Source organism: Heliangelus exortis, chromosome 1 (assembly GCF_036169615.1).
Source record: "Heliangelus exortis chromosome 1, bHelExo1.hap1, whole genome shotgun sequence".
In the NCBI taxonomy this organism is placed as follows: domain Eukaryota; kingdom Metazoa; phylum Chordata; class Aves; order Apodiformes; family Trochilidae; genus Heliangelus; species Heliangelus exortis.
The window spans coordinates 165,325,675-165,347,225 of NC_092422.1; the positions used below are offsets into that span (position 1 = coordinate 165,325,675).

Consider the following 21,551-nt stretch of genomic DNA (forward strand, 5'->3'; position numbering starts at 1 on the left):
TAATAAAGGAAAGCTAGGAATCATAGAATACCTTTTAAGGATAAAGGAAAGCTAGGAATCATAGAATACCTTTTAAGGATTATGCCAGGATTTGAGATATTCCCGAAAATGGCAAATCAAGTCAAGGTATTTGCAGAAAAGCTCATATTTATCTATACTGACAGCATACATGTATTATAGTGGACGAATAAGGGATCATAGAATTCAAAGTTCTGTCCTTCAAATTGTGAAAATACAGTAATTTGTCTCAAAATTAAATTTTGCCTACCAGACAGAGTCTATGTATGCACTTAAAACTTTAGCATGACAGATACTAGAATTGTGCATAAGAGGTTTACATTACAAGTTGCTGACATTTTTTTTAGATTACAGGTAATATGAATGGAATATCTGGTTAATGAGGACTCTCTAAGTCCATGAAGAAAAGTCTCATTTGCTCCATGTCCTGTACACCTTGGTAGTTATTATGGTGGAAGAAGAATTAAAGTTTTACACTTTCCCTGTTTTGATGTTCATAAATTCTGAGCCATTCAGCATTATTGAGAAGTAATGGGTATATTTAATATTCTAGGTAGATACAAAGGGCTCAGGTTTCTTTTGACTAAGTCTAAACACTTGGCTCACCTTTGATAACTTCTAGAAAGCCTTTGTTTAAAAAAACCAATACACACACCAAAAAAAAACACAGATCTTTTCTCTCATGCTACTGAAGACTATGCTACAGGTATAAGAAATATGGTTTTTCTCACTTTTAAAATATAATGGCTATTATAAACTTAAGTACCTTGTAATCACACTGAATATTTTTAAAGAATCATTTTGAAGAGACATTGAGTAGATTTTAAATCAGCATTGCACAGAAGACTGGCTACATCATAGGCTCATAAATGGGAGATGACTTATTTCCTTGATTCTTGAATTATAATGGCATTTGGTGCGGTTTCTTGTTTTGATGAAGTGTAGCTAGGTGATTCTTTTTCTGATGAACTGTGAGGAAGGCAGTTGCTTTCTACTGATTCTTCTATTGATAGAAAAATAGTACTTCTAGGAATGTCAATTTGAATAATTTCTAGTCACTCCAGTACTTTGATTTCTTGGCATACATTATTGAAGATGTAGTTAAGGTATATTTTTCATGCTATTTTTTTGTCTTTGCTGTTGTTTTTTTTTTTAACAGTGTAGCTGTAACTCCTTTTCTTAGTACTTGAAGTATGATTTTAAATTGTATCTCCAAAATTTGCTATAACTTTTTTTATAATTCTACAGGTATTTTAGAATTCTGCAAAAGGAAGGGAAACTGCATATGGAGTTTCACAAGGACCAGTTTAACATGTATGTAGTACTATCCACTATTTAGGGTAGATTTGGGGTAGAGTAGAAACTGGAACATAGTCTTTGAGTCTCATTCTGAGACTCAAATGTGGTTTCTTTCAGCACTATCTACTGCTTTCACAGCATGGATATGTCCCACCTTCTTCCTTCACACATGCTCAGATAAATTTGCCATAGCTGTGGTAATCTGTAGGTGGAAGATTTGTTTGTGGAAGTGCTGAGAAAAGGAAGCAGAATGGATACCAGTAGGACAGCTGAGGAATCCTGCAAGACACATCCATGGTAAAGCTCCCTGGTTGCACCATGCAGACTAAAGTTTTTCGCCAATTACGTGGGACCACTTTCCTCTTCTTCTTGAAGGGATTTGAATTTACTTTTGCATTATTATTTCATTATCTTAATGACTGCAGCATATAGTTTTCACCTCTGTCTTGCACAAGGCAGAGCTGAATTGAGTCTTTTACTTGAGGTCAGTATCATAACCAGCAGAGCAGAGGGTCTCCTGAAATAAGACTTCCATAGTATGTCCTCATGGTACAAGAACATTACATACATATTAAATGTTTTTTGAATAAGGGAATGACTTTTTAGTGTTATGGCTGCCTGGAATACAGATATTTTCTGCCTTTGCTGATGAATATTTGATCTCCTCCCCAAGCTGGAACACCTTTAACCAGAGAACTTACAAAATATCTGTAATTCAAGAACAGATTGTGATTCCTACTATATAGATAAAATCCCATCCCTATTTTAATGCATTTTACAAGCAGAAAAGAAGAATTAGTTTGCTTTTTAAGTTAGTGTTAACTAAAAAACTCTTCTGGATACAGCTTTGCTGAAGCACTTTGTTTCTCTGATCATGTTTTAACTTGGGCTCATCTTCATTTTTATCCCTTACTTTTCAGATCATTAATAGATATACACCTGTTGACATCACTTACCAATAATAAACCAGAACATTTTAATTTTAAGATAGCATTTGGCAACAATCATATTTAGAGAGACAGGACAAAATAGAAAAAAAAAAGAAAGTTATACTGAGGCTCAGATTTTTTTTGTGTGTCTGGGGGCTTCTTCTCATACTGACTGCCTATAGATGAGTATTTCTGAATTACAGCAGTCATGAGAAATGTGCCATATATCTTTTGCCTCACATAAAGGATTTCTATTATAGCTAGATAAAGAATTGCAATTTGATGAGTTTAATCTGTCTGACAGTACATTGCAAATATATAGTGGTTTGTATTTATGGGAGCAATAAATTTTGGGTGAGTTGCTTCCCACAGCATTCCATTGTTTTTTCATGTAAATCTTGCACATCTTGCAATTAATGAGATGATGAATAGTTTGAGATGACTGCTAAACTTTCAGGTCATAGCATGCAACTCAGGATCCTCAGCTGTGTTTTATATGAAGTGAAGAACAATGACCACAGAGGACTGGGAAATTACACTGATCTCTGTGTGTAAAGAAGTGTCCTTTAGCTGTTCATTTTCTTTCAGTTAAATTTTCGTCTTCCTTTTTCTTCTGAAGAAGCTTGCATTGCCACCATTAACTACAATATATGAGACTATATGCAAAAGTACCCACCACTGAAAATACCTAAATACAATGACTTCACAGATGAATAAATGAATGTCTAATTTTTTTCTTCCAGAAATATACTGATGAGAATTCATTCCCATTCCTCTTATTCACAGGAGACTGAGCCTTAACAGTATTTGGGTTTGGCAGTGAAAACAACATAGACTTTGCTGTGATACTAGCAAAACAGGAAGGGGCACTTACTGTTACACATAAAACTGGAAGACAACAAAAGCAACAGTTTTATTGAATGCACTTATTTCCATTTATCTTAATGGCTTTTTCTAAAGATATGTATTTCTATGGTCAGTAATTCTAATCAGGCAGCATTTTTAAATTCACTTGTGGGTTAACCCATCATTATCATGAAATTACAATTTCCTTTTTCTCTGTGAAATTTCAAGACTTACATAGAGCAATGAAGGGAAAATTGCCCTTTCCAGAAATAATTAGACATGAACAGTGATGTGACTTCATTATAGTTAATGTAGGTAATCATAATAAATTTCTATATAGCATCTGTAGATAATTTGAAAAGTAGAGGCATAAAATAAACACCTAGCCTCCACTGATTATTTCCAAATAAAAAATATGGCAATACTTGCCAAATCTGATTATCCAGAAATTTAGTTTCATCTCAAGTTCTCGAGGCTTTGATAAATGAAAATTATTTCCTGTGTTTTGTTACCTTTAGAAATCACATTCTTTCTGCAACTGCAAAGGATAATTAAAAGTTCTTGTCTAGTTTTTGAACTTTGGGAGCTTTAAGAGAAACACCAAGTGGCAGAGGACTCAAGAAAACATTTGGGGAGCTGTGCTTGCTTTGTTTTGCAACAGGGTCCTGAAATGGAGGCCAATTGTTAGCAATCACAGCTGCAAAACTCCTCTGCAAGGAGGAATATAAGACCAGAAAATATCCTGTCTTGCATCACAAGGAGGAATATAAAATTAGAAAATATCCCATCTTGCATCAGTGTCAGAAGACGTGTTTCCACCTTTTGGTGGAAATCCTTGCTCCAAGGATTCTGGAGAATGCAAAGCAGATAGCTCTTAAAATGAAACAGAACTAAGTGATGCAGAAGGAAATACACGTGTCAGCTTAGACTGCACTTTGTTTCTCTTCAAGTAAGGAAAGCTGCAGTGATTTTCCAAAATCAAAACAGTGCATAATGAACTGCTGAGCTCAGTATCAATCATAGAGTTTCCTGCAAGTCCAGTAAACACATAATCATTTCCGTTGATGGTGATGGCAGTGCAATATATATAATTTTTACTGAAATAATATGGAAATATTATTATATCAATTTTTTCTTAGTAAGTTATGTAGGTACAGCATTATACCTGTGCTCTAGTGACTTATAGTGCTCCTTGTTAAAATTAAAGCATGATTTCACAGAAACAACATTCTAAACCTTTCTATCTCACTGTTTATCTTTAGAAGTTTGGGTGATTTTCTGCTGTTTTTCATTTATGGCTCTTCTTGTGTTGTACCAGCTAACTCTCATTCTTATCCAAAGACCCTTTTCAGGTCTTGCACATTTAGAGAATAATGCTCTCTCAGTGTGGGAGACACATGGAAAGCCATTCCAAGACAGCATTAAAGGAATTGTAATGGATAGCACTGCTCTTGTAGTTTACCAAATTTATGTTGTTACTGACAGTGGAATAGGCATTACTTGGCTTAGGGCTTAGACAGTTCCAATTAATTATTATTAAATGAGGAATTAAAAGAAAAAAGAAAAGCTCTCTTTAATCATAAATACTACAAACACTGACTGTAACCTCTTCTTTTGAAATACAGTGCATGGAATCATGAACATTCTTGTGTCTAGTACTGGTGCTGTTACTGCAGTTGTTATGGAAATATAATGACATAATGCTCTTTAATAATGAAATACAAATGAAAGCAAATAATTTTTTTGTTGTTGTTCCAATGAGCACTCATAAGAATGCAAATGCAGAACTTGTTAGAAACAGTTAATCCTGTTGTAAATATGGTAACATCTGAGGATTTTCTTGGCCAAATTTGTACTAGGGAGCAAAACCTCTCTTGAGTCAGATTTAATGTAATAAACTTTTAATTTAAGGACACTTTACATTGCTAGTCTGCAATAAAACAATTTTATTCTAATTGCATATATGAATTTTATTTTTAGATTAAGTCAAATAAATTTGCGCTTGGGCTTGGTCCTTAACTCAAGTTCTGGATGCCAGGGCAACATGGAACAAGTGCTTTCTGCCTGGGGAATGGCCAGGGCATGTAGAGGGGTGGGCAGAGCAGGTGCATCCTGGCCAGTGTCTATCTCACTTTGAGGCACTAATTAGGCTTTCCCTTTTGGCCTGTCATTTTTTGGTGTTCACTTAAAAGGGTCAATCTGTGCATCTTTGAAGTGTGGTTATTGGTAGCTTGGCTACCACACATAGGGAAAAGCTGTCAATAATCCAATAGCTGAGAATAGCAGGTATGGAGCCAGTAAAATGTGCAGTTTGAGTTTTACAGTGAGTTACACTCTCCTTTGAGAGTAGAGTTGCTTGTAGATTACTCCACGTGAAAAAAAAATAAAGTGAAGTTCTTCTCTTTAATTTTCTGCATTTGAAAGACAAGGAGTTTGCTGTTTCACAAAAAGGAACAGTTCACTGAGTAATTTGAAGTAATTTATTCTGTACTCTATGCTTTAAATTAGGGGGATGTAGCTGTTTCCTGATGTTGGCACACAAGCTGTCCTTCCCTTTGCTGTGGTGGCACGGTAGGAATAATGGCTCTAAAATGCAGATCCAAACTTTTTAGAGAGCTTTGTGAGTGACAGGTCCCTTTCAACATGCTGTTGAGGTATGCTGAGGATCTGAAAATGCTTTTCAGATAATCACAACCAAGAGGGCATCTTATTCAAATATAAAATAATGATGGTAATTATCTCCATCCTCATGAGATTATAGGGCTGCCTCTACATTAGCAAATAGTTTATCCCTACAGTAATGATATTGTAGACCCAAACTGTTGTTGCTGTGGGCATGACATCCACATTATATTATTTTAGTGGAGAAGGAGGTTGTTTTTGCCTGTCTCTTGTCCCCTGAACCGAACAGCTCTAAACTCTTGGGAGTGCCTTAGGTGCATTCTTAGGCTCATCTTCTGCTTCATAAGCCTCTAAAAGGGGTTATTCCATAATGTGAGCCACATCACAGTAAATGGAGACGATTTGAGCATTTGTTTGAAAAGTAAAGTCCAGCTTCAAAGTGAAATGCTAACATAAATGTACCTCGTAAGAGTCTCTGATCCAGGGAACTCTTTATTGATTTGTTTTGTCATTCACCTTTTGGTGTGCTCTACGGCAAATCCCAAGCTACAAATCATGCAGGAGGAAGCTGATTATAGACTTTTAGGAGGTGCAGGTTGTGACTTGCTATTTAATGAGCTCCTGACCATATTAAAATGCCACAGCAAGGCTGGCAAAGTACATGCCAAAGGGATTGCATTGTTTCTGGAGGTACACTCACTGAGGTGAAACTCAGGATTTATGGTCGTGATGGCTCTTACACAGATGCTGGTACCCTTCAAAAGGGGTTGTCTGTTAAAGGGCTAAGCAAGGGCTATTTGATTTTTCAAGGAAGACTGGATGCCATTTAGCTACTTCAGCCATCATTAAGCAAATCCTTCCCTGACTTGAATCCAGGAATATTCTGAATTTTTTGTTTCAGTATGAGTTGGTTGTAAGTAATTTTACTGTTTCAGAACACCAGTGAGGAAATAGAAACTGAGAGGATACTTCAAAATTGCATGGCATATAGCATGAGGAGCATTAGTTATTATAGTCTATATGACAGATCAGGTAGTATGCCAGGGCCAGAAATTCACCAATATTTAGTAAAACCCTGTGCATAGACAGAAAAGATACAGTACTTTTCTACAAGTAAGTTAAAAATTCAGATTTTCCTTCCGTGCCTACAGTGTACCTCTGCAGAGTACAAAGCTTTCTACCAGCAGCTGATGAACTTTGTGTTCTACTTCCCATCTGGTAGCTGAAGGCTTTTTGCAGCCTGGCTCCCTTTCTTTAGCATCTGTCAGAGTGAAAGAAGTATTTTCCTATGCACTAGTTCAGGACTAGAGATTTGCATTATGTACCAAATCCAAATTCAGGAGGACCTGGTCTAGCTTTGGTCTCACTTTTTTTTTTTTTTTTTCCCTCCTAGAAACAATGTCTATGGTGGCTGAGACAAATAAGCATCATTAGGATTTGATACCAGAAGAGCGGAGGAATTTATTCCAGCTGTGTTTCAACTAGGTTGAAACAACTCAGTCAACAACTCTCCTGTTTTCCTAGTGTGTTATGTCATCTCTTAGAGCTATTTTGGTTATTGCTGATGTGAACTTAATATTTTCAGTAATTAAAGTAACCATTGTATTTATACTTGAACCCTTGCCCTCAAGTGTGGCCTAAAATGTGTAGGAGTCAGGTATAAAACATTGGTTTGGCTCAGACTTACAGACTTATTTCTCAGGACTGCTACTATGAATATTGACACATATAAATGCCATGAAAATAGCAGGGGGGAACTTACTCTGGGTCTTGCCTCCTGGTTCATATGCAGAGGTCTGTCACAGTGTTATTTGCCAGAATTCTTTGGGAAAAAAATTAAGCTTCAGCAGGGAAGTCATGCAGTAGAATCTGAGTGGTTCCTATGAATAATAATTAGATTACAGGTCTGACAGGATTGTGTAATATAGCTATAGCACTTTGTCCATACTATTACATCCATTTAGAAGTACTAGAATTAGTGCTCCACTGTTGCTTGAGAAACATTATGTTTAAGATGGCAGTAACCTTAAACATAATTTAACAATAAGATTTAACAATAACAGAAAAGTTAAAATTTGTGTATTCATATATTTACACTCCTAAAATACTTTTAATGGTATTTTTTTCTCTTTTTTTTTTCTTCTTCTTTTTTTTTTTTTTTTTTTTTTTTTTTTTTTTTTTTAAATCTTAAAATGCTTAAATAATTTCTGAAAGTATGTAGTTTTCATTTTCTATGTTTGTACTCTTATGGAAAGTGAGACTCCTTCATATCCTAACAACTGTGATGCTTGCCTGTTTTATGTTTCCATGATATCAATGCTAAAAACAGGATGACGATAGGAAGATTTTAAATTTAAATTTTAAGATTGATAAAAAATTATGACTAATTCACTGAAGTTAGTCAAAAAGCAATTTTAGTACTGGATGGCCCTCTCACACAATAAAGAGAGTGTTTGGGTCATCTTAAATTTTATGACATGGAGATAGCAATTATGGCTTGAGAACTAAGGAGTAGTATTAATTTTAATCAGATGTTCATCAGCATGGTCACCTTTTGGATGGGACCCAACATGGGTTCAGGTTATTAGTGAGGATCTGCCACTTGTTTTTCAAGTGTTTACCACTCCATGGTACCTGGATGACATGTCTACTGAGTAGCTTGAAGCAGTTTTTGGCTGATTGTGGCTGATGGTGTTTGCAGAATGTTGTTGGAACCAGATCAACTCTCTGCAGATTAAAAACAGTTGCAGTGCCTCCGCCTGGATCTATTGTTTTAGTGACAGGCTCCCTGAACTCATTATAATTTAGACTAAAAGTGTCAGTTCCTGCTTTTAGCAAAACTCAGCTGACTCGGGATAACATGACATGAACTAAGTGTTCAGTAACTCCAGATATCACAGAAACAAATGCTGTGGCTTTTGTTTGTTTTGAGGACAGTGAAATGACTTGGAAAAAGCTACTACACTAATGCACTTGGAAAGAACTTGCCTAATTTTCATAATTAAAAGAAAGTATCACTCGACCACATGAAGTCAAGTATCACTTGACTACAAAACAGTATCACTGTTGTATAAAAAAAGTGTTCATGACACTGATGTAGAAACAAGACTGGAAGAAACTTCCTGAATCACTGAGCAGAGTGATCTTGCCTGCTGGCAAGATCTCATCTAATCAATTTCTTATGGATATATTTCTTGTCCTTGCTATGTTTACTTCCTGCCTTGACTTCCCTGTTTCCTCTTAGCCTTTGCTTTGCTCCACAAGCCAAGGTCTTTCAAACTCCTCCTGTGGCAGGTCGTAATTGCTGACCATCATAGAAAACTGTCCTCAAATGTTTTGTGGGTTTAATTCTTCATTTGTGAAGATGGTTGGCCGGAATTGTATATATAATTCTGAAGGTTTAAGAAAATTCATACTTGTCCTTTTGAGTCTTTATCAGAAATACATAATTTAATAATTTATAAAATTTGCCTTTTTCACAACCATCTCATAGCATATTGATACTGATGTGCTCTTGGTGATCAGCTAAAATAAACTAGTTGCTTTTTACACATGTTCTTTTAAATTACGAATTTCCAACTTGTAGCAGAAATGCTATTAATCCCTGATGCTCTTTTACAGTACTACTTGCTGTTAGCCCACCTGGATCCACCTTTCAGTTCAATAGTAATCCACAGAGTCTTTGGCTTAATGTGTAAGTTGCAGAGTGACACTGTAGAAAATGCTTTATCTAAATCCAGACAAATTATATCTACTTCATTTCTTTGTCTGGGAAATCAGTTCTCTTATCAAAAAAGCTGTCAAGTTAGTCTGGCACAATCTACCCTTAGTAACACTGCTGTATTTTATCCTATGTTCTATTTATTTCTCTTTCTTTAAATTATCTTTTTTCTTCAAAGCCTGTTCTAAGCTCTTGAAAACTGAAGAGGTCAGACTAATAGGCTTACACTTGCCCAGATCATTTTCATCCTTGCTTTTAAATATGGGCACTTCAGTTGCATGTCTTCACTAATATTTGATGCTTTCTCTGCCTTTATAGATCTGGAGGCTTATCACTGCCTCTGCAATGGCCTTTATGAAATCAGAGTATACCTAGTGATTCAGTGAGACATTTTGTTCAAAGCTCACTGAACATGAATGCTTTTTTTACCTCCAGTTGAACTTTTCATTGGTTAGTGAGATATGAATGGAGAAAATTTAAATATCCATCTGCAGAGGATCACACATGAGATATAAGCAAACACTACTGCCATGATGATTAAGTGAATAGATAGTACCCCCTACAACTTAAAGCTCCCTTAAGCACAAAAATTGGGAGAGAGAGTTTAAAGTGGCATAATAATATCAGAGAAAATTATGTGAATTGGAATCTAAGTACCTCCTTATACTGAACACTTAACTGTGAGAGCTTATTTCACAAGGGTTTAGGACATCATTGTGCACATTAAAGATATTAAAATAGCTTGGATGGTTAAATATTCTGTAATGTTTCATGTTAGCACTGAAATACACAATGAATGGCATATGCAGGTCTAATGCTATTACTGTTAGTCTTATATTTTCATAAATACATAGAAGTACAGAGTCTAACCTCACAGAAATTAATGGCATGTTCTTTCTGTGTACTTAGTAATTTTTCAGCATCAGTGCTCATCAGGTAAATGCTCTGGTCCTGATTAAATGACTGAGAAAGAAATCTAATATATACACAGTTAAATACTTTGCTTGAGTTGAAGCTGGCTAGGAGAGGCATTTTTTGTTTATTCTTTCTTTGCATACTTTATTGCTTCCAGTTAGGTATTGCATCTGAAAATTAATGAAGGTGAAAATTACGATCAATTGTGTCTACAAAGAACTGTGTTAATCTGGAGACAGGGGAGATTAACATTGATAGCAATTTAGAGGGCAGCCCATTCATCAGTATTGTCTGTGTTTTCAAGGCAATATCATCACAACCACACATACCCTTCAGGATGAAAAAATTTTACCCCAGAATCTCTCAGAGTTTCTGGGTGTGAGACAGTATGAAGCTGGGTGGATAAAATATTTTATACCTGTTTAAACATCCATGTTTATAAGATTTTGGAAACAATAATATATATGTAAATTTCAAGTCTAGGTGCTATGATATACTGCCAGCAAATGTATGTGCATCTGTCTCCACATTCCTGCTATTGCAAAACTAATTTCAGTATGTAAAGAAAAATGGGGTTTTTTTGGGTTAATTTCACATGTTCATATATCACATAATTTTTTTTTCCAGATATTTGAGGTACTGTCTTTTCTTGAAACTGTCAAAAAAACCCCAGCTCACTCTCTAATAATTTTTCAGGAACTCACGTTGTGTATTTAAATCTCAGTTTGGGAAAGTATGTGCTTAAATTGAAGTATGTGTTAAAGTCACACTGATTTAAATAAAGGACAAGTATGGGCATGCATGTCAATCATATACTTAAGTATTTTGGGGAAGAAGAATGCATTTTCCTCAGTGTCTTAAATTTTAGCACAGTAGCCTTTCAAAAGCCCTTCTTATGGCATTAAGCATTAAATTCTTCAATCTGCTTCCACTGTTACACTTCAGCTGAAAATAACAATGCCAACTTTACTGTATTGATCTGCCAACAAGGCTTTAACTGTTTCCGAATATTTCTCAGTAGCAAGGCTAAGCTCTCTAGGGCCACTCATTCTGCCATTAAAAAGTCCACACTGGTAAAGGACAGCTTTTTGAAAAAACACAGCAAAACCCACCCCTTTTGCTTTGCGTGCAGAGATTTCCCGTGTGGCTCCCAGGTAAGATCTGCCTGTGTGCTTTGCTGGGCTGGATGCCTATTCTCTTTCTTTCCTTGTCCACCTAGATCAAAGAAAGTAGCTTAGGAGAGCAGGTCTGTGCTTTTCTCCCAGCTTCATTTCAGAATCAGAATGCACTTTGTGTCTGTTACAGGCTGTGGTGTATGAAGCAGAAAGAAGATTGATTTTCTCAGGCTACCTTGTACCTGAAGTAATGAGAGTGGCAAATTACTTGTTCACTGAGCAAATATGACAGGAATGTCATAGAGGGAATTTATATATATGCAAACATAAGGGGGTCACATCAGTGTTACTTTTACAAAGTGACCTTATCCACCAGAGGGGCATTTTTAAATCTGCATTAGCTTACACAGGGAAAACTAAATAAAACTGCAAATACCTGCATTGTGCGGGGTGTAGAAACTAACACAACTAATAAATAATGTAATATTCAACACAGTATGGAACATAATTTAAATGACTGCAGTGTTTCTCTTCAAGAGACTTGGGGTCAGAAGTGATTTCTACTACTTATTTAGGGTTTCTCTAAAGTAACAAAAAAATATTTGTCATAAAAGGAAAAATAAGAAAATGTGGGTCTAATTTTTTTCATTTTTTTTTTCTCTTAAACACCTCATCAGTATTCAGTACAGAAGTAGGCTTATCTTTCTTTACGAACACTCGCATTCATAGGGTGTATGAGTCTGCAGAAGACAAATGGATTATACTTGCACTGAAACTTTCTACATATGTAAAGCAGGAATGAATGAATTTTCAGCAGCTTCACAGAAGCTGATGTTGGTAGAGAAAAGAAAGAAAAGGAGCAACAGAGCAAAATGCTGTTACTTCTAGGAAACAGATGAACAGATGAGAATTTTAGTTGTGCATAGGCTCTTAAGGGAAGAATGGAAGCTATTATTTCCTTGTTTCCTTGGGGGTTTTTTTGTGGTTTTTTGTGGTTTTTTTTACGTTTTTTTTTTTGTTTGTTTGTTTGTTTGTTTGTTTGTTTTTTTTTGTTTGTTTTTTTTTTTGTTTTGTTTTGTTTTTTTTTTTTTCTCCTCAACAATAAAGATTACGTGAGGTTACACTTCACTTAAAATGGGAAAGCAAGGCAATTTAGCACTGGCTGTACCATGTAAGGCAATTCCCATATGATTCTCCTCTATTTCTGAACTGTTGGAAAGGTGGCTGATCTCAAGCCCAGAAGCAAAGAAGGAAGAAAGCAGAAGCTGAAAAGCTTACGGATGCTACATTGCTGCAGTGATAATGAAAATACACATCTGCACACAACAGTTTCAGATACCTTGATAGTTGGGCCACGTCTGCTGTTGGGAGAGGGCTGACAGTCAAGTGGGGCAGCCATGAGAGCCTGTGCAACCTGTCAGTATCCAGAGTTTGCTTCTGATGGGCCACAGAAGGCAGGGAGAAGGATTTTGGCTGACATGGCAGTTTGTGAGGCTTATCTGCAGCGTATTTGTTTTCCCTCTGAGAAAAAAAATTCTGCGGTTTTTATCCTATTTTTGTCACTAGTCACCAAAACAGTCTATTCTGGAGTCCCTGATGGCAAACTAGTCTCAGGAAGAAGGAATCTTTTGGAGCAGAAGTAAAAAATTCTATGAATTCATTGGTTGTGTTACCGTGTTAGTGAAGGGCTGGTTATTGCAGTCATGTCACACTCAGTCACTTCCTGTGTGAATTATAAGGGTGACATATTTTTCTTTTATTTTTAATGTGTCCTTGAAACCACAACAGGAGCTATCTTTCCTTTTCCTTACCTCTATTCACATTGAAAAATTATCTGAAACATGGCAGTTTTTGTACTCTTTTGAATGAAAGTGCTGAAAAATTCTTGGATTTGTTTCCAATATGTTTGGATCAGAAACTGAAGGAAATTTTCATTACGCATAAAGTTTGTATTTTTGTGTAAAATTTTCCTTCAAATGTAGGCATCTCCTACAGCATGACTATGCTCAGTTTGGACCACCTGTGTCTTGTGTAGCACTACTGAGTGCTGTAAGGATCACAGCAAGGGAGAAGTTTTACAGTAAGAAGGCAAATAGAAGAGAGAAATATCTCACAAAGAAAACCATTCAGGTTAATAGCTATAGTTTGTCTATGGAGCTCTACATCACCTCTAGTAAAAGTAGATCTCATTTGGGAGCTCATTTGTTCTGTTTAACTCAGCCTGTTATGTTAGTGTAATAACAGTACAGTAATGGACTGAATTTTATTTCCTGGATGCACTTACTTGACATGGACCAGAGCTGCAAGATGCTAATAGCTATGTTTCAGAGTTGAGGTCAAATGCTATCTTGTTCCAGTGCTATATCATGAGCTGTTTTGCAAATTCACAAAAAATAACCAGCATCACTTTTTCTGAGCACAAGTGATAATGCATGCACTCAGATATTGAGCCTATCTCATGGCCTCTCCTTGTTACCTACCCATTTGTCTGCTTTGCCGAGGAGAACCCAGCCACCTGAGCTTCTTGAACTACAAACCCTTCATTTTTTAATTTTAAGTCTATATTGCAGTGTGGATTCTGTGTGTGTGTGCCAGGACTGCTGAGAGCCGGGTGCTTCCTACCTTGTTTGTGCTAATGTAGCCAATTGTCTGTGCTGGGCCTGACTGTTGTGAGGGGCACACATGACCACAGGTCTCATGTTATACTGCATAAGTAGGTTGAAATTTAAAATCATCTTGCAGCTTCTTATTTGAGCTGCTATATGTTTTCAGTGCCTTAACTCCTGAGAATTTTTTTTTGTACTTCTCCTAATGGCCTCTGAACTGTTAATCCCAAGCTCGAGTTGCTACTTGCGCTGACTTTTCAGTTAATTGTCCCTATCATGGCACTGCTGTAAGACAAATTTGTGACTTTTTGGCCTTCTAAAGGTGATTGCTGGAAATAAATAGTGCAGAATAGCATAAGAGACTTGTGGTACAGAAATGCTGTATTGTTTTTCCCATGATTGGAAAACCTGCCAATGACATTGAGCCCAGATTTTCTGTGCCAAAGCAGGGGCCCTTGCTTTACTTTGCAGAACAGTCTCTTCTATGCTCATTGCTGGCTTACTTCTCTCTGGTGTGCTGGCTGTGAGCAGAGGTTTGTATCTTCGCTCTGCCACCTGCCCTGAGGGTGATGGACAGACAGATAGGTTGATTTTCTGTCCCACTCCTGTGACTGTTTTCCTTATGTATTTGCATTTTCTCCTCTGCATTTGCTGGCAGCCTCACAGCACAGTGAGAGAATCTGGCATCAGCAGAGTCCAGGAAAGAACTGTATTAGATTAAACTTTACTTAATAGTGGAAGTCCCACTGGGTTTTGAGCAGCATTGGGTAGGTAAGGAAGAAAAATGTGATTTTAATGAGAGATGACTGGGCACTGGCATCCTAACAGGCGCAATATGAGAATCCAAGATTGAAAGAGTTAATTCATATTTTGTTCACAGATAGCTGTGCTCAATGTGCATTCCAGTTTCATTTTTTTTGTTCCTATTTACAGTGACAAATAATATATTTTCCCTTAGCTTTGAGTGCTTTATAAACCTGGAGCTGATGATGAATATGCAGTTTACACTCCAAAGGCACTGGAATCAGTGCAAGAGGCAGAGCTTGGTGTGGTTCACAGCACAGTGTGACCTCTGCTGTGATTATTAATCAGTCAGGCTTTCAGGGACAGATCCACCATGTTAGATATAGTACTTACTTACTCCTCTCTTTTTCTCTGATAAATGTGATATATGAACCTCTGGGAAACACACTGCAGATGTGTGACTTTTGCTGAGATCTGCTTGCTCTGGAATTCAGGTTTAAAAGGCTTTGGTGCACTCCTCAGTGGGCTCTTAATCTGGGCTCTTAATCTGAGTCGTAGATTTTTGTTCCACACAGCTTGGTGTGGAAACTTACTGGTGCTTAACAGGATTTTATCAATCTCCTGGAGAACAAGATTGGAGGTTTTGGGGGAAGTTTTCTGGTTACAAGTCTGGAAATCATGAGTGGAGTTGGGGGGTGGGGGGGGGCTGGGGGCTGCCTTATCAGTGTGTGGTGTTCTGTTAGAAAACAATTTGTTCAGAGAAAAGGAATTGCTTTGAAGGGATGGAATGAGATTTGGGACTTTGAACAGGCTACTGGTTAATTCTATATTAGAGCAGTCTGCCTTTCACGGAATTGTGGTTGCCCAAGATAGCGTTGTACAAGAAGAGAGCAAAAGAGATGCTCTTAAATTCCTTTGAGCTTCTTATGGATTTAATAGGAGACAAATGTGCAATGATACTGAAGCAGTGCAGTTTTTTCTGCTTAGAAAGGCAACCTAGTTCCAGGCATTACAAAACAGCAATAATTTTGTTCAAGTGATCAAATTTGAGCTTTTCTAGGATAAGAGAGTTGAAAGAGGCATCATCATCCTATTGGCCTATCAGCAGAAACATGACCATTGTGCAAAGCTGTTTCTTGGCCAACTCCCTTGGGCTCCTACACGGAGATTGAAAAGCGAGAGAAGGTTTCATTATTATATGGCTTGCCACTCTGCACAACTCTAATCCTCAAGCACTAGATCCTACATTCCTAAACTTGTCTTTTTGGCAGGTGGAGGGTATTTTGTCTTTGGAGGAGGTTACTGAGAAATAAGTCATGTATTACCTTGTGCTTGAACCACCACTGTAGCTGGCTGTCACAATAAAAACATCACTTAGCAAGATGAGGGTAGCTGTGTGCAATTTCCCTTGGTGCAGTAAATCAAATGTTTTCATCACCCAAAGATGGACAGGAGAGTAGTGAATCTGTCCTATTTTCAGTTCTGGTTCTCAAATCACTTATGTATTCCCAACATGATTTCTCTGTGGGAGGGTTGGTATCTGTGCTGGCCTGCTCACCTTACTGCCTTATGACTGGTGGACACAGTCCAAAAGGAGTTCATATAATCATAGAATGTTTTGGGTTGAAAAGGGGCTTAAAGATCATCTAGTTCCAACCCATCTGCATGAGCAGGGACACCTTCCACTAGACCAGGTTGCTCAAGGTCCCATCTAACCTGGTCTTGAACACTTGTTAGGAAAAACACTCACCTCCTCTGGCACAGGGTCCTCCACGGCTGCAGCTCCACATCTGCCCACCTGTGTCACTTCAGGGGCTACAAATCCACATTTAGCCCACCATGGTCCTTCAGGGACTTCTCCACCGTGCTCCTCCATGGGCTGCAGGGGCACAGCTCCCATCTCACCATGGGCTGAGGGGAAATCTCTGCTCGGTTACCTTCTCCCCCTTTCTTCTTCATTGACCTTTGTGTCTTTGCTCTGACATTGCTTGCTCTCACCACCTCTCCTCTGCTCTATAGGCTTTTTTTTTTTAATATTTCTGCAGTTTCGTTTTCTCTTTATTGAGTATGTTACTTGAAGAGGCACATCCAGCTTCCCATAGATTCTTGGGCTTGGTAAGAGGCAGGGCCAGGATTGGAACTGAGGGACCTTTCAGCAGTTTCTCACAGGAGCCACCCTGTGGCCCTCCCTGCTTCTAAAACACCACTGCATTGAACCAAAACAACAGTGCTTGTGCCCTGGGAAAAACTTGATGAGTGGAGGTACTGAATTTTCATAGTGTTGACCAGGATAGAGAAACACTGGTGGACCAGGGAGGGAGGTTATACTGATGCTCTATACCTCATTTAGAGCTAAGCAGAATTTAAGACTTCAGAGTTTTCAGCCAGATACTTACAAAAACGTATTGAATTTGTCTTAAATTAAGACAAAAATGGTTGGTTTTTTTTAAGAAGTCTTAAGATAAATAATTAGTTTTGTGTATTTTTATTTTCAGGATGAATAAGAGATACTTACAGAAAGCAACAAAAGGAAAACTGCTAATAATAATATTTGTTGTAACCCTGTGGGGGAAATTAGCATCTGGGGCAAATCATCATAAAGGTAAGAAAATCTGTTCTTTTCTATAATACTGTCATATCTGTGGTCTCTGTCAAGAAATTCAGAAGTGACCAGTGTGTGCTCCCTTCTTCCCTTGTAGCATATTTGTGTGTTCTGATATTGGTCCACTAATCATACCAAACGAGGAGAGTTTTCAACAGATAGACTTTATTAATTTCTTGAGAATGTCAGTATTTCAGTCCCATTTCTGGCATTCCCTGATTTTAGGCAATTTTGAAAACAGCTGCAATTATGGTAAAATATAGATAGTAAAGTAAAAAAATTAATTCCTTCTGCTTGTGTCAGAAAACCAGATATATCAGATAAGAAATATGCCTGCTACAAATGAATTAATGTTATTAACCTTAGAAAGAAACAATTGTTAGTAACATATATGTTGCTGTTTTGTGCAGTTATCTGTCTAGGCTAACTTTATGATAACATGTGCTGGGTGTGATTACTTCTCAGAAAAAGACAGTTGTTTCATTCCTGACACTGGAAATTTGGAAATTCCTGGACCAGGAAATTTAGTAGCTTGTGCTGATGTGAGATTTGTTTCCTCCTGTTCATTCTGGCCCTTACAATGTATGAACACCATCAGAAGCTGTGATGGTTTATTGAAGCTTGTAAAAAGGTCCCATTTGTGTGTATGTTTCTGTAAACTCCTAATGCAAGGAACAAGCTCTCCAGATTCACGTGCTTGTATCTTCTTAACAGGCCAATATAACTTGAAGCATGACCTGCAGGATAATATGATTTCAAAGTCCACTTCTCATCTTCCTATAATGTCTACTGTCTATTTGTTTATTCAAGAGCTGAGTAGTCTAGCAACTTGGGTAAAGTAAGGGTGAGACATGAACATTACCAAGAGCTAAGGAGTTGAATACTGAGGAAGGATTCCAATAGCACCTGTGAGTTCATCTCTCTATGCTCACGAGCATTTTATAAAGGTCCTTCTGATGACAGGATTTCATGAGCTGGTATTTTCTGTATCTAGCTGCTAGATATTTTTCTGCTGTGTGAAGGTATTCTTCAAAATGACTCACTGATCAAGGTCCCCAGCATGGAGAAACATTTTTGTGAGTCTTTTGTGAGCTGCAGTTTGGCTGCAAACAAAATGGATTCTGATGTGGTCCTGCAGACCACCAAGGATGGGCGTCATGCCAGAAAGGAACAGCACTGACACCCATTGCTCAGCCTTTGTTCCCTCTCTGAACTATGATATAGCTTTGTGCTGTCAGGTTAGTCTATTAGAAAAGAGCCAAGATATCCTAGGCTGAATTCAGAATTCTTTTGTCTGATTATCTTTCTCTAAAAATGAAAAAGCCCATCTCAGATCATTTTGATTTGATTTCATCCACAAAAGTTGGTCATGCTGTAGTTGCCTAAATTGAATTCAAACTTTGCAGAAGTATACTTGCTACTGTTTTTGAGAAAATGATGAGCAAAATCTGTTGCCAACTATTTAATGGAAACAAATTATAATTTAAAGAAGTATTTAGGGAAATAATGCTTCATAACTGAGAATCAAGTGAGCCTCCACCACTTTTATCTGCCCAGATACGTTCATGCAAAGGAAGCCCCAGCATGAATTAATTAATCTGGGCAGATTTTGGTGTTTGAGCTCCAGCCTTAGAGCAGAAATAACTTGAGAAATATTGAATTTGATGGTTTTAGATAAAAAAAAAAATATGGCCAGGAACCCCTCTGGAAAATCAGTTTATTAGCTGTAGGGCCTTCTTTACATTCCTGCAAGTTAACAGAAAGCTTTGGTTCTGTCTCTTTATGTTGTAACTTTTCACCCCTTTAGCAAAATACATGAAGTCTTGCAGGGAACAATAATAAGAAGAAGCATGACTTGAGTGTTTAATTTAGAAAAGCAACTACTGGGCATGTTCAGACTTTTGGAAATAAAAAATATTCAGAAGGATTTTTGGCTTGTAGATTAAGTAGATCTGCACACCAGATGCACTGACTGTATGTAGGGGATTATTTTAAAAGCACAAATCAGAGTTATGCAGCTCAGCTACCATTGATTTCCAAAGAAACTGGGAGTTTAACTTCCCATTGTGTCACAGAAAATCTTCCCTCTGCTCTAATAGCAGAAACAGAGATAAAGTGCAGTCAAGGAAAACCTGACACTGTTCACCTTTGCATGGAGTTTCAAATACTGAGAAATATGTGAGATTCTTCAGTGGTAATTATCTGTGACATCATTAATCTTCATATATAGAAGTCCTTACTTACATATTGACAGGACAACCCCTAATGACTTTGAAGGAGACTTTACGATTTCAAAGATCGATAATCTAAATTTTAAAAAATCTTTCCTATTGACTTAGTCACATTAGGCATCAGTTGCACCAGCTCCTAAACCCATCTCTTTTTCTGAAGGCTATTGTTAAAGAAAAAGAAAAGCAGGAGAGATCATCAATGTGTGAAAGAATTGTTTAATGAGCATTCTGCTCTCTAGACAGACTTTAGCAGGGTTATAAACAGCTGACTCTGACAGGCCATCTCTAGGCTTGTTGAGCATATTTCAGGCATACATCATAAATGAGAAATCCCAAACCAGCAGGAAGAAAAACAGATGCTGAGGCAGGGCATGGGAAATGAGAATGTGAGCAACCACTAGTGTTCCAAACTGGGGTTTCAGGTGACAGCATGTGCGGGGGTACCAAATCCATCCTTCTTTCTCTTGATAAGACAGGGTTGAAGACATGTCCAATACCTTTGTCTTTGTTGATTGATGAAGTTTCGTTGGTCAGGGCAAAAAGTTCAAAAGCTAAAAGAGATCATAGGGTGGTTAGGGTTGGATCATCTATTTCCAACCCCTGCCCACTAGACAAGGTTTCTCAAAGTACCATCCAACCTGGCCTTGAATACTTCCAGGGAGGGGGCATGCACAGCCTCCCTGGGCTACCTGTGCCACTGTATCACCAACCTCATTCTGAAGAATTTCTTCCTAATATCTAACCTAAATTTACCTGCTTTCAGTTTAAAAGCCATTACCCCTTTTCCTATTGCTACATGCCCTTGTACAAAATCCCTCCCCAGCTTTTATTTAGGCCCTCTTCAAACACTGGAAGGCTGCTATAGGGTCTCCCCAGAACCTTATGTTCTCCAGGCTGAACAACCCCAGCTCTCTCAGACTTTTCATAGGAGGGGTGTTTCAGCCCTTTTATCATTTTTCTGGCCCTCCTCTGGACTTGCTCCAAGAGCTCTGTGTCCTACTTGTGTTGGGGGCTCCAGAACTGAACTCAGTACTCCAGCTGAGGCCTCACAGGAGCAGAGTAGAGGGGGAGAATCACCTCAACCTCCCTCAACCTACTGGCCACACTTCCTTTGATGCAGCCCAGGCTCTCTGGGCTTCAGGCACACATTACTGGCTCAATAGATGAGCACTCATAGTGTTTAAAATAAAGCACAAAGCTGCCTTTTTTGCTGTACCCAGGGTTATGCACTCTCCTGTGTACTTCCTGGTTCTTCACATACTTATATTCCATTTATCCTGTCTTCTGGAAAGAAACAGGAATTCTGCTTTTTCTTTCTCATTTTGCTGGGGACCCTGATGCTGCCTGTGGTGATGTGTTCTTTACCAGAGCACATGCACCTGTGAGTCAGGCCACGGTACCAAATCCATTTGTGCTGCAGTAGCTGTGTATAAGAAGACAGGTAAGAGTGGCATATCAGTCTTCAAAAGGATGTTGTCAAGGTTATGAGCCTAAAAACTGATATACTTTGAGGGTGGCTGAAAGAAATCCATAAGGGTATTTTATTATAAGATTGATCCTGATCCTCCTACTCATTGCTGGCCCTTGGAAAACAAATAAACCTGTGCAAACATACGGTGTTCACTGACAGATATGGCAGGCAGGGAGCTGTCAATTCAGCAGCACTGCCTGTTTGCTATTTCTGTCATAGGGAACATCAATTGATTTGCTGACCATGGTATCACAGCCTGTGGCTAAGGTTTCAAATGTAGGACTGCTCCTTTTGAGCAAGAAATATACTGATAGCCCCTCAAAAGCACTACTTTGTAGACAAGTGGCTGGCATGGGACAGTTTCTACTCTAAAATGAAAAACTCAAAATCTGGACTTCTTTGAGCTTTTTGTGGTTGCTGAGGTTTTTTAGA

At 37.9% G+C, this 21,551-nt stretch overlaps 1 protein-coding gene across 2 annotated transcripts in view; it reads left to right on the plus strand.

Annotated features, from left to right (window-relative positions):
* The window catches only part of TAFA2 (TAFA chemokine like family member 2), a 184,999-nt gene that overhangs the window by 112,854 nt on the left and 50,594 nt on the right, over positions 1–21,551 (plus strand). For both annotated transcript variants that reach the window (XR_011723903.1, XM_071733515.1), the window contains exon 2: positions 17,311–17,417. Coding sequence is in view for 1 of the 2 variants with exons in the window: in XM_071733515.1 (XP_071589616.1) it covers positions 17,312–17,417 (106 nt within the window). In the remaining variant the exon portion in view is untranslated. The remainder of the gene's footprint in view (positions 1–17,310; positions 17,418–21,551) is intronic.